At 39.2% G+C, this 14,610-nt stretch overlaps 1 protein-coding gene across 2 annotated transcripts in view; it reads left to right on the top strand.

Moving 5' to 3' along the window:
* The first annotated feature begins 5,772 nt into the window (after positions 1-5,772).
* The window catches only part of LOC118358163 (neurogenic locus notch homolog protein 1-like), a 46,046-nt gene continuing 37,208 nt past the window's right edge, over positions 5,773-14,610 (top strand). For both annotated transcript variants that reach the window (XM_035735668.2, XM_035735669.2), the window contains exons 1-2: positions 5,773-6,032; positions 10,503-10,584. In XM_035735668.2, the coding sequence (XP_035591561.1) occupies positions 5,975-6,032; positions 10,503-10,584 (140 nt within the window). In that variant the 5' untranslated portion in view covers positions 5,773-5,974. The remainder of the gene's footprint in view (positions 6,033-10,502; positions 10,585-14,610) is intronic.

Raw genomic sequence — 14,610 nt, forward strand, 5'->3', positions numbered from 1 at the left:
GAAAGTTACTTTTTGGACCTGCATGCCAAAACATTCAAGAGATACAGGTTCTCAAAGTTGACCCATATTGCATACCCCACTATACAATAATATTTGTTTTTGTTTTGTTTATTGGTCATGTACACAGTTATATAGATGTTATCACAGGTGCAGCGAAATGCTTATGTTTCTAGCTCCAACGGTGCAGCAATATCTAGCAATACAACAACAATATACACATTAACCGACATTTTAAAAAATAACAAGAAATGAAGACATGAGACGTCCACGTCTTCATCACTGGAAAATATAATGGATTGAGATTTATCATTTAAAAGCTTACAAACAGGGTTGTCAAACTATTTGATCATTCGTGGGGATAAAGTTTTGAAAAAAAAGTTTTTGTCGTCAATTATCTTAAAACTCCAATTTGTTTCATATTCGTATGCTATAGCATAGATTCTATTTCACGTCCTCTAAGGTTTTAGTATTGTGCCCGTCGTCGGATAAGACACAACGCGTTCTTGAATACAGGGTGGGTTTCATGTTCTGGCTGATAAATGTTCGAAAATGGGAATGACATTTAAATAAGCTAGAAGTGTTATGAAAAATATTATTGAAACTTTCAGTGAAAGTTTTAGGGGACTCATTAAAAAACCTTCAAATAACCTACATTTTCCGTTCTCGGAATGTCAATATATAACCTCCCAGGAGAGCATTCAGGGAACCATATTAAAACGTTCTCAGAACCTCACTGCAACCAAAAATTGTACGTTCCTAAAACAGGCAAAATTTTCACTTCCAATCTCAGAAAGTCAGGAAAATCGCTTCATTCACAGAACCAAATTACAGGTACTTCCAAGGAACCAAATGTGCCAGCTGGGGTAGGTCCATTCTATGAATTCTATTTTTATGATTGAAATTCCAGAGAATGTTGTGTCTCAACAGATCGTGGGCACAATACAAAATGACGTGTGAAATTGACACAACATATGTGAATATGAAAAAATATTAGAGTTTACGAGTTTTTTCGATCATCGACGTTAAAGGTTCTTTTTAGATTTTAGATTTTTTTTCAATAAATAATCAAATAGTTTGAAAACACTTTGTAAGCTTTTAGGTCATATCAAACTCAACCGTTTATATTTCCCAGTGATGAAGACATGGGTGTCTCATGGTATGGTGGTGTATGCAAAATGGGTCAACTTTAAGCACCTTCATCTCCTGAATGTTTTGACATTCAGGGCCAAACACTCACTTCTGACCACTTCTTCCATGGGCATGTGGACGGGTGAGGAGAGATGGTTTGGGTTTTCAATAGGCAGAAACAATCACTGTATGTTTCTCTGCAGCTTCAAAGTGCTGTATGGTCTGGGTGGGTTGGCCTTACTGCACACTTCATCTCAACAACAGTAGATCTAGAGACATGGATCATATTGGACCAGTTTAGGATTGTTGAATTGGGATGGATGGCACTCTGGTTTTTAGGAAAAGACGCATTCATCTAAGTAACACGTAATGAGAGAGAAAGACTTGAAGCTTTTATAATGGAGGAATTCAAATAATCAAAAATACAAACATTTATTTGATCTTTTATAAAAAAGAAAGCATCTATTATCGAGTCATTATTAGTTTTACACTTAAGACAAGACTGCAATTGTGCTGTAGACTTTGTGAATTTTGTCTCTTGTATAATAAATTCTAAACATTAGTTTACAGTTTACTGGAGTAAGCGTACATTTGCTGAGATAAATGGGAAAATGGTGTATTCTTATTTATCAGGATCTGTTGTTACTACAGTAGATGGCAACATAGGTCTCTCCAAACCAGCTCCTCTTTAAACGTTCAATTTAAAAAATAAATGAATTAATGTGTTATTTCATAGTTTTGATGGCTTCACTATTATTCTACAATGTAGAATCTAGTAAAAATATAGAAAAACCCTTGAAGGAGTAGGTGTGTCCAAACATTTGACTGGTATTGTACATCGTACATACACTACATGTCTAAAAGTATGTGGACACCTGCTCGTCGAACATCTCATTCCAATGGCAGTGAGCTTTACACCACTCCAGCCGCCACTTGGCACTGCGTATGGTGATATTAGGCTTGTGTGCGGCTGCTCGGCCATGGAAACCCATTCCATGAAGCTCCCGACGAAGAGTTCTTGTGCTGATGTTGCTTCAAGTTGCAGTTTGGAACTCGATAGTGAGTGTTGCAACCTCAGACAGACCATTTTTACACGTTCCGTGCTTCAGCACTCGGTGGTCCCATTCCTTCATTCCATTGAAGGGAAATCTTAACACTACAGCATACAATGACATTCTAAACAATTCTGTGCTTTGTGGCAACAGTTTGGGGAATGACAATGCCCCTGTACACATTTATTTTTTATTTAACCAGGTAAGTCAGTATTGTCGGCCTACCCCGGCCAAACGTTGCCCCTAACGTCACTAGGCCTGTTGTGCATTGCCCTATGGGACTACCGACCCTGTTGGTTGTGATACAGCCCAGGATTGAACCTGAGTCTTTAGTGATGCCTCTAGCACTGCGATGCAGTGCTTTAGACCGCTGCACCACTCATGATCCCAAAGCACAAAGCGAGGTCCATACAGAAATGGTTTGTTGAGATCGGAGGCTGTTATAATAGCAGAGGGGGAACCAACCCCAAATTAATGCCCATGATTTTGGAATGAGATGTTCGACAAGATGGTGTCCACCTTTGGTCATGTAGTGTATTTCTCAGCACCTCCAGGATGTATGACACCTACTAATGATCTAGTTACTTTTGACAGAAACAAGAATAAAGAGATTGGTCGGTGAGGATGGGTGGGTGTAATCCATGATTGTCTGACAATCCAAAGTTTGCATGTTCGAGTCAGGTCGGGTGACAACTGTAACATTTTAGCTAACCCTTCCACTTATCCTAAACATAACCCAATTCACCTAACCTGCTACGTGAATTCACCTGCCCTTTGTCGTTTTACTTCTTCTAACTTTCTATGTAAATTCTCCGCCAACGTAAATTCTCCCCATAATTCTCCTTTGTTGTTATGGTGCAACAAGCAATCTGGTCTCAGAGAAATTTGTAGAATAATATACGTCCTCCAAGATGTTACCCAGCAGATCCGACACCTTAGGCTTGCTTAAAGCTGTACTCATGGGTCGGAGTCGGTTGCTTAAAGTGAGACACCACAGAGCCGCCGCGAGATAAGGCTCTGAAAACATACCTCAATCCAGGGATGAGAAGTGCTTTGTACTCCGAATTGTCCCATTTTCCCAACTCTTACACTGAGAATATTGAATGACTGCTAAGCAAGACACTAAGCCTAAAGTGTTGTTTCTGCTGGCTACCAAGACGTATGATACATTTCGTCGTCCAATTCATATGCTATTGTACGACCGGGTAAAACGTATGATACTATACATTCTATAGTTTGGATAATATTCTATGTATGACCGCTTCCATTCATAATGTAACCTAGTGCCACAGATTTAATTACAGAATAAACTATTTGCCCTGAGACCACATTGTTTAGATATGTTTAGATAAACCATGTCAATGTTTAGTCAAGCAGTGATTGCTCTGAGATTAACTCAGAAATAGTCCATCTCAACCTAAAACAAACTGAAACTAGTGCCTCTCCCAACAGTGATAAACTCAACTTGGAGTGCTAACAAAGCCAACTTTTATATATTTTTTAAAATTGAACCTTTATTTAACTAGGCAAGTCAAGACAGGACAGGCACAAACAGGTACAAAAACAATTCATTTCCAGGGAGTGATCAGTGGCTTGAGTTGATAGTTGGCAAGAGAGTGGCTCTAGAAAGCTCAAGGTAGTGGTTTCAATCCCTGTAGGGATCACATATACTTCAAGATGGAATCCATACTTGGTGTAAATGCCACGTCTGTTTGGGATGTTATAACAACAAAGAAGCTACTTCAAACAACAAACAGTGTTTCGTTCCCCCCTCGGACATCATTACACATGCGATAGAAAAGCAGAATATGTACTGCAATTTGTTTGTTTATTATACTGCCGGTCACTCCTCTCCTCGGTTTCATCAAGAAAACAAACCGTGGTACTGTTTCCCCAGTATTTCAACTTTAAATAAAAAATATGTGTACTCGCTGAACTGTAAATTGCTTTGGATAAAACCATTTTCTAAGTGGAATGTTATGGTCCTGCATCTGTAATAGCCACTGGACTGGAGGCCATTTCAATGGCCCAGGTCAACACAATGAGAAGGAAGGCAACACAAATTCTGTTAAAACTCAGCCGTGGAATGTGACACATTGGAGATAAAGCCATAACCGATTATATCATTTCCATTGCTTTTATCTATGTTTTCCTGTAAAAGTTAGAAAAACAGGTTGTTATTGCTGTTTTTTTGTCACCATCGCCACCTCCTCAACCACTTTACCTTCGTTCCATCATATTCTCCCACAACCCTTCACTCCTTTACCATTCTCTCCATTCTCTCCTCTTCCAACCCTTCTCTCCATTCTCAGGCCCCAGGGCCGCAAAGTTGTCTTCAGTCTTCCTCATGCCACACTCCAGGTTGATGTTCTACCTGGAGGTCCTGTTGCGTATGCAGCTCCTTTAAATGTCATACAGAAATATGGATTCACCACTGAACAAATTAAGCCCTGCAGGCATAAAAAAACACCAGTTGCAAATATTTCCCCTTCTTTTTGGTTATGATTAGTTCCAAATGAATTAATGCAACATTTTTAAATGAATGAATGTTGTTTGGGAATGGAAGTTGACATTTGTACTGACGATCTGCTTGTGATCCGACCCATTTAGGATACACATACAAGCCTATGAAACCAAAGTCGCCATAAAAAGACTAAAACATTCTCATTAAGGGCCTTCTTGATTTTTACCCATGATATTTAGGCATTGCAAAGCCCATATCCGTAACAAAGGATTAAAAAATATATATAAAATACTTTGCGTCAACGTGCCATTGGATGGAATACATTTGAAATCTGACCTGCTCTGTGTTTGCTGATTAAGCACAACCAGAATGTATTTATCTGTTTCAGGCCTACTGTCAGCGTTTACTTGCCAGCTATGGAGGATTAGATCTGTTATCATGGCTCACATGCTAGATAACATATTTTAATCATGCATACCTCTGTGAAAAACAAACACTTTTCCCACAACTTTGAGAGCAAAACAGAATGATTTTGTCTGTATGTTGAGTATGTGAAAATGATAGTAACCAGAGAACACCTTCACTTGGGCTGCTGAAAGATAAGATCGCTTCTACATTTGTATTTTAGTGATGTGAAAGCCACACTGTAAAATGAGCATACTATCAAAGTGTGGGCCACCAACAAAAATATAAACAATGTAGGAATATGTCCTTAATTTGGTTATAAATTGGTTATGACATAAGACATACATAACACAAACTACATATTCTTCCAAACTAAGGGTTAACTGTTTAACCTGGTTTAATTGAGGATTTATTCTGTTATATTTATGTTTTTATTAATAGAAATTAGCCTAGATTTACTGGAAATTCTACATACTGTCGCTTTAAAGTATCTGTTTTGTCAGTGATTGCTAAATCTACCAACAGGAAACGCCTGGGATATATATATATATTTATATGTATATATATATATTTTTAAAGGTGCTACTTTTATAGCTTTACAGGGTGTGCGTATTTTCCCACTGCTCCTCAGAACATTTATAGATTAAATAAAATAATGAATAGCTGTCGTGGGCGAAGTAGACCTAGTGGCGCGGAACCATAACGCCCCTATATGTGGTTACGGGAATTGAGTCATTTACAACTCCGAAGCTGGAGTGAAAACATCGCATGTGCGAAGTTTAGAGACACGCCGCAAACGTTTACTTTTTTGGATCTATGAAATGATGAATTGGACGTTTTTTTAAACTGTCGAAGAGGAAAATTAACAGGATCTATGATAACTCCAATTGGAATTATACATCAATTTTAAATCAGAAAAGAAGGAATGCATCATTTCTTTGTGAAACTAACTTTCCTGTTGTCGCTTATTGCTCTAACACGAGGTAAGTGCAATAACAATAGTCAACCGTGTTTTGTTCGATACACAGTGGATAAAAATTCATAAAATAAGTGAAATTGTACATTTATTACGTAGATGTTTTCCATGAATTCACTCATAAAATCGTATTAGTGCACAGTAAATACTGATGTGCAGGGAAGAACAAATGGGAAGAAGTGACATTGATTGTAGAACGATGTCAGAATGTTGCACTTGTTGCATTCGAACTTCAAAGGCATTTTATTTTTGAGGGCATTACTTAAAACTACGTTTTAAAATGTGACAGTTAAGAATATATTCCAGCATCAGTTTTCTTTCTTTGCAATATGCTCATGAGACCCGATTATTTATATATATATCAGCATTTACTGTGCACTAATTTATATACATATATATATTATATCACAGCTGAAGTCGGAAGTTTACATACACCTTAGCCAAAAACATTTAAACTCAGTTTTCACAATTCCTGACATTTAATCCTAGTAAAAATCCCTGTTTTAGGTCAGTTAGGATCACCACTTCATTTTTAGGAATGTGAAATGTCAGAATAATAGTAGAGAAAATTATTACATACACTCAATTCGTATTTGGTAGCATTGACTTTAAATTGTTTAACTTGTGTCAAACGTTTCGGGTAGCCTTCTGCCCACACATTTTCTATAGGATTGAGGACAGGGTTTTGTGATGGCCACTCCAATACCTTGACTTTGTTGTCCTTAAGCCATTTTGCCACAACTTTGGAAGTATGCTTGGGGTCATTGTCCATTTGGAAGACCCCTTTGTGACCAAGCTTTAACATCTTGAGATGTTGCTTCAATATATCCACATAATTTTCCTGCCTCATGAAGCCATCTATTTTGTGAAGTGCACCAGTCCCTCCTGCAGCAAAGCACCCCCACAACATGATGCTGCCACTCCCATGCTTCACAGTTGGGATGGTGTTCTTCGGTTTGCAAGCCTCCCCCTTTTTCCTACAAACATAACGATGATCATTATGGCCAAACAGTTCTATTTTTTTTCATCAGACCAGAGGACATTTTTCCAAAAAGTACGATCTTTGTCCCCATGTGCAGTTGCAAACCGTAGTCTGGCTTTTTTTATGGTGGTTTTGGAGTACTGGCTTCTTCCTTGCTGAGCAGCCTTTCAGGTTATGTCGATATAGGACTCGTTTTTACTGTGGATATAGATACTTTTCTACCTGTTTCCTCCAGCATCTTCACAAGGCCCTTTTTCTGTTGTTCTGAGATTGATCTGCACGTTTCGCACCAAATTAATTAATCTCTGCACCAAATACATTAATCTCTGCACCAAATACATTCATCTCTGCACCAAATACATTCATCTCTGTTTAAAAGCACAGTCAACTTAGTGTATGTAAACTTCTGATCCACTGGAATTGTGATACAGTGAATTACAAGTGAAATAATCTGTCTGTAAACAATTGTTGGAAAAGCAGATGTCCCAACCGACTTGCAAAATCTATAGTTTGTTTAACAAGAAATGTGTGGATTGGTTGAAAAACGAGTTTTAATGACTCCAACCTAAGTGTATGTAAACTTCCGACTTCAACTGTATGGTACTGATATATATATATATATATATCAGTACCAGTCAAAAGTTTGGACACAACTACTCATTCAAGGGTTTTTCTTCATATTTACTATTTTCTACATTGTAGAATAATAGTGAAGACATCAACACTAAACTATGAAATAACACATATGGAATCAAGTAGTAACCAAAAAAGTGTTAAACAAATGAAAATATATTTTATATTTGAGATTCTTCAAAGTAGCCACCCTTTGCCTTGATGACAGCTTTGCACACTCTTGACCTTCTCTCAACCAGCTTCATGAGGTAGTCACCTGGAATGCGTTTCAATTGACAATTGTGCCATGTTATAAGTTCATTTGTGGAATTTCTTTCCTTCGTAATGCGTTTGAGCCAATCAGTTGTGTTGTGACAAGGTAGGGGTGGTCATATTATGGCAAGAACAGCTCAAATAAGCAAAGAGAAATGACAGTCCGTCATTACTTTAAGACATGAAAGTCAGTCAATCCTGAAAATTTCGAGAACTTTGAAGTTTCTTCAAATGCATTCGTAAAAACCATCAAGTGCTATGATGAAACTGGCTCTCATGAGGACCGCCACAGGAAAGGAAGACCCAGAGTTACCTCTGCTGCAGAGAATACGTTTATTAGAGTTAACTGCACCTCAGATTGCAGCCCAAATAAATAACAGACACATCTCAACATCAGCGACTCAGACTGCATGAATCAGACCTTCATGGTTTAATTGGTTAAAAAAACACACTACTAAAGGACACCAATAATAAGAAGAGACTTTCTTGGGCTAAGAAACACGAGCAATGGACATTAGACCGGTGGAAATCTGTCCTTTGGTCTGATGAGTCCAAATGTAAGATTTTTGGTTCCAACCGCCGTGTCTTTGTGAACGCAGAGTAGGTGAACGGATGATCTCCGCATGTGTGGTTCCCACCGTGAAGCATGGAGGAGGAGGTGTGAGGGTGCTTTTGCTGGTGACACTGTCAGTGATTTATTTATAATTCAAGGCACACTTAACCAGCATGGCTACCACAGCATTTTGCATTGATTCGCCAACCCATCTGGTTTGTGCTTAGTGGGACTATAATTTGTTTTTCAACAGGACAATGACCCAACACACCTCCAGGTTGTGTAAGAGCTATTTGACCAAGAAGGAGAGTGATGGAGTGGTGCATCAGATGACCTGGCCTCCACAATCACCCGACTTCAACCCAATTGAGATGATTAGGGATGAGTTTGACCGCGGAGTGAAGGAAAAGCAGCCAAGAAGTGCTCAGCATATGTGGGAACTCATTCAAGACAGTTGGAAAAGCATTCCTCATGAAGCTGGTTGAGAGAATACCAAGAGCGTGCAAAGCTGTCATCAAGGCAATGGGCGGCAACTTTGAAGAATCTAAAATATATTTTGATTTGTTTAACACTTTTTTTTGGATACATCATGATTCGCTATGTGTTATTTCATGGTTTTAATAAAGAAAAACCCATGAATAAGTAGGTGTGTCCAAACATTTGTCTGGTACTGTATATACATGTAAATATTTTTTTTCCATAAAATAAGTGTTTGGGGTGAAGATCGAAAACATGTTACCAAGATTATTATTATTTTTAAATGTTGTTTATCAGTTATTTGAAGTGCAAAACTGTCCTCTTTAGTGGTCATTAGGACGTAAATATGATAACATTTACATTACGGTCAATGGGTAGAGTAGGTGAAAAACATAGTTGCGGTATCCAGGTGTCCACTACAGAGGACATGTCCTGCTCTTATTTGACTATTATTTAACGTGACACAGTCCTGACTACTCACTGAATTATTCCTGAGATGTTCACTTACTAGAAACAATTTAAATATCAAACTCACAGAAATTATAATTTATAATTACACACACTTTTTACATTTCCATAAAATATGAAGCAGACATTATTTTTAGAACCAGGAAGATAAAGTTGGCAAGGATGTCCTCTCAAGGGGACAACAGGACTCAATAAAGTGGCCTGTATGGCCTCAGGTACGGACCAAGATCTGATATCCACTGGAGGACAAAAATTATGGATCTCAGGAGGATATGTGACTTTGTGGGTGACCCCACCAAATTGACATAGAAATGTGAGTTATAGATCTGTCATTCTCATTGAAATCAAGTCTAAGAAGCAGTAGATCTATTCTATGCTTACAGTTCTTAAGTTCCGTTTTTGCGTTTTACTTTCGGTTTTGTACACCAGCTTCAAACAGCTGAAAATAAAATATTTTTGGTTATGGAAAATATATTTCACAGCGCTTTAGATTCTTGTCTTGTCACATAAACTGAAATTAGGCAAACAATTAGAATTTTTGCTACCATGAAATGGTGGAGCGATTTCTGCATATTGCACCTTCACATTTATTTAGTATTTACAGATAGCCAGGCAAGACATTGTATTGTCCTCATAGGATCCTGGATAACACTAACCGCTGTGCTCTCGGCTCACAGATGCAGCTTGCGCCATTCGCTCTGCGTTTGCAAGAAAGTTCACTGTTCAGCCTAGGAATATGACAATTCAAGCCTTAACCATTGAGGCAGGTTTGAGTCGAGTTACACAGAATAATTTTGCAGCGCTATGTTACTCCCCAAATATTGTACATTCTTTGGGACAGCTGCAAAAGGAAGAATGCGCCTACCAGTGTGTCAAGTCCCATTCTCCACAAACTGCACTTCAAGGTGGCAGTAGTCGCACCTAGTCCTTACAATCGTCATCATGAAGGATATTTCTGTTGTTTAATACTCAAGCATTTGGATGTTATTTTGTTCACGTCTTGTTGCTTTTCCAAAACCATCCGTTGATGACTGTATATCAAAATCTTCTCTTCAATTGTGAAAAGAATTAAGAGGTTGTGTGTGTGTTGTATTGACTCGTTCTGTTTGCAGGCCTAAGATGCTCTATGTCCACCGAGTCGTGTTTGAACCTGGGGAGGTGTGAGGCCACGGCTGACGGAAATGGAGAGTGCAAGTAAGTTTCAAATCCCTTTACATGAGGTAAATATGCACAGCAAACTCCTGCATAAAATACATATTATACATTCCAGAGAGCATTTAGTAAATGACATATCCAAGAACATGAAGTTGTTTCATTTGATCATGTTGAGTTGAGGCCTAGCTTGGGTCTCTGAAGGCATTTTCAGTCATCTAAGAGAGTAGCACAAGCCTATTCTTGGAAGACAATTACAACCTAGGCCTGGGCCAGCGAATGAATGAGATGTGTGGGTTTTGAAGAGGACTGCACGGGGGGGTTACTGTGTCTGTGTGTCTTGCAGCCTGCTCAGCCCAACCCACTGCTACTGAATGCAGGTTCCCTCTCCCCTCTCTCCAGCAGAAGTCTCTGTTGGAGACACTCACTCTTAGTCCTAAATCTTGTTTCTCTTTTCTTTCACGGAGCGACAGCTGGGCTTTGCCAGAAGCTCGGCGGCCATTGTTCTCCAGTCAGATGAATTCTGTGTGACTAATCTGGGTGATGCTTCCCAGTGAGTTCTGGCTGCAGCCCCTGTCCTTCCCCCCGCTCCCCCTGCTCAAGGGTTTTTGTCCCCCTGTTGATTGTTGAATGGGCTTTCTCTCGCTTGAGAGATTTTCATCTGAAGGACAGATGGAAGTAGAGGGTAATTAGACTGGATGGTTTCATAATTGTGAACAGATACATAAAGAGACTGTAAATGAGTAAACAAGTTGTAATGCATATCTGAGGCTGTTGTTGTTCTCCATTTTTAAAGTGAAATGAGCAGGTCAATACAAAGCGTTCAGTAGCTCTTCTACATCAACGACATGTAGAACTTCTATTGTCCCCTGACCCCTCTTATCCCTGTTGCACAAAGGCTACCTGAACATGGGCTCTGTTTCCAGCCTGTTATTTGAGTGCCAGTGTTGCCTTACTGAGCTGTCGTGGAGTGGGATGAAACTGGACTAGCGCAGAGGTTCAATCAGGGCAGGTCGGGCTCTTGGCTCCTGCAGGCCCAGGCAGCCATTTTGGCTCTGGGCCACATCTTAATTGTGTCTGGCAGTGTTTCGCCCCCCTTGTTGGGCCACAAAGCCATCATTGTGCCTGCCACTGTCCTCAGACTCTCCTAATTAAACATGGAGATTGTGATTAGTGGCCTGCTAGACTGGAGCACCACATTTTTTGGAGAGAGCTGACATTTTTTTTTGTTTTACTACGCCTTCCTTTTGTGTGTCTTTTACTATGCCTTCATTTTTTGTATTATCCCACGGTAACGAGAGTTAACAATCCCACAATGTGTCTGGAATGTACAGGCAGAGGTCAGAGGTTGTGTTGTGTCTTCTCTAGTGCTCAATGCTGGAAATGTTTGTTTATGGGTATACAGTATGTTTGGACAAACTTTAAACAGTGCTGTGATGTGAAAAATGATGACTAAAATGGGAATATTCAGCAGAGCAAGCTAAGTGCACCCTATCAGATGAATCCAATTCGAATACCGTGGCTTAATGTCAACAACGCTACTAGTTTCTTTCCACAATCTTCCACTGAATGTTCAAGCGTTTCTCACCATGTAGGCTAAACTGGCTTGCTTTGTCTTTTCAAAATCAAAGAATTGTGTGGCAGGTCCTACTGAATTGTTGACAACATAAGTTAATGCCTGGAGGACTAACCACATCTAGGTGGGTTAATTGGCATGATCCCTTCAGTCTTTTCAGGTTATAAGTTAGGTCTCATGAAGACCCATGAACCCATAAGATACAGTAGACCCAAGGCCTCATATTGGAGGTTTGATGAGAGAGATACAGACTCAGTGAGCATTGCTATTGAGAGAGGCAGACCTAACTCTCAAGAGAAGACAGGCTATGTGCACACCGCCACAAAATGAGGTGGAAACTAGATGTCGACCGATTATGATTTTTCAATGCCGATACCGATTAATCGGCTGATTTATTTAATTTATTTATTTGTAATAATTATTATTATTTGTAATAATGACAATTACAACAATACTGAATGAACACTTATTTTAACTTAATATAATGCATCAATAAAATGAATTTAGCCTCAAATAAATAATGAAACATGTTCAATTTGGTTTAAATATTGCAAAAACAAAGTGTTGGAGAAGTGTCGGAGAAGTGCAATGTGTGCCATGTAAGAAAGCTAACGTTTAAGTTCCTTGCTCAGAACATGAGAACTTATGAAAGCTGGTGGTTCCTTTTAACATGAGTCTTCAATATTCCCAGGTAAGAAGCTTTAGGTTGTAGTTAGGAATAGGAATAGGAATTATAAGACTATTTCTCTCTATACGATTTGTATTTCATATACCTTTGACTATTGGATGTTCTTATAGGCACCTTAGTATTGCCAGTGTAACAGTACAGCTTCCGTCCCTCTCCTCGCTCCTCCCTGGGCTCGAACCAGGAACACATCGACAACAGCCACCTTCGAAGCAGCGTTACCCATGCAGAGCAAGGGGAACAACTACTCCAAGTCTCAGAGTGAGTGACATTTGAAACGCTATTAGTGCGCATCCCGCTAACTAGCTAGCCATTTCAAATCGGTTACACCAGCCTAAACTTGAGAGTTGATAGGCTTGAAGTCATAAACAGCACAATGCTTAAAGCATTGCAAAGAGTTGCTGGCAAAACGCACGAAAGTGCTGTTTGAATGAATGCTTACAAGCCTGCTGGTGCCTACCATCACTCAGTCAGACTACTCTATCAAATATCAAATCATAGAGTTAATTAGAACATAATAACACACAGAAATATGAGCCGTAGGTCATTAATATGGTCGAATCCGGAAACTATCATCTTGAAAACAAAATGTTTATTCTTTCAGTGAAATACGGAACCGTTCCGTATTTTATCTAACGAGTGGCATCCCTAAGTCTAAATAATAATAATATAATAATATATGCCATTTAGCAGACGCTTTTATCCAAAGCGACTTACAGTCATGTGTGCATACATTCTACGTATGGGTGGTCCCGGGAATTGAACCCACTACCCTGGCGTTACAAGCGCCATGCTCTACCAACTGTGCTACAGAAGGACCACAAATATTCCTGTTACATTGTACAACCTTCAATGTTATGTCATAATTACGTAAAATTCTGGCAAATTAGTTCGCAACGAGCCAGGCGGCCCAAACTGTTGCATATACCCTGACTCTGCTTGCAATGAACGCAAGAGAAGTGACACAATTTCACCTGGTTAATATTGCCTGCTAACCTGGATTTCTTTTAGCTAAATTTGCAGGTTTTGTGTATTGATTTTAAGAAAGGCATTGATGTTTATGGTTAGGTACACGTTGGATCAACGACAGTCCTTTTTCGCGAATGCGCACCGCATCGATTATATGCAACCATGTGTAGTTAACTAGTGATTATGTTTGATTGATTTAGTTTTTTATAAGATAAGTTTAATGCTAGCTAGCAACTTACCTTGGCTTCTTACTGCCTTCGCGTAATAGGCAGGCTCCTCGTGGAGTGCAAATGTAAGGCAGGTGGTTAGAGTGTTGGACTAGTTAACCGTAAGGTTGCAAGATTGAATCCCCGAGCTGACAAGATAAAAATCTGTCGTTCTGCCCCTGAACAAGGCAGTTAACCCACTGTTCCTAGGCCGCCATTGAAAATAAGAATGTGTTATTAACTGACTTGCCTAGTTAAATAAAGGTGTAAAAAATATAGATATTTTTGGGGGGCCAAATCGGTGTCCAAAATACAGATTTCCGATTGTTATGAAAACTTGAAATTGGCCCTAATTAATCGGCCATTCCGATTAATCGGTCGACCTCTAGTGGAAACTGAGCTGCACTTCCTAACCTCCTACCAAGTGTATGACCATATTAGAGACACATATTTACTTTATATTACACAGACCCACAAAATATTCTAGAACACATCCAATTTTGATAAACTCCCATATCTATTGGGTGAAATAACACAGTCTGCAATCACAGCAGCAAGATTTGTGACCTGTTGCAACAAGAAAAGGGCAACAAGTGAAGAACAAACAACACTGTAAATACAGCCCATATTTA

This window comes from Oncorhynchus keta, chromosome 25 (genome assembly GCF_023373465.1).
Source record: "Oncorhynchus keta strain PuntledgeMale-10-30-2019 chromosome 25, Oket_V2, whole genome shotgun sequence".
Lineage (NCBI taxonomy): Eukaryota > Metazoa > Chordata > Actinopteri > Salmoniformes > Salmonidae > Oncorhynchus > Oncorhynchus keta.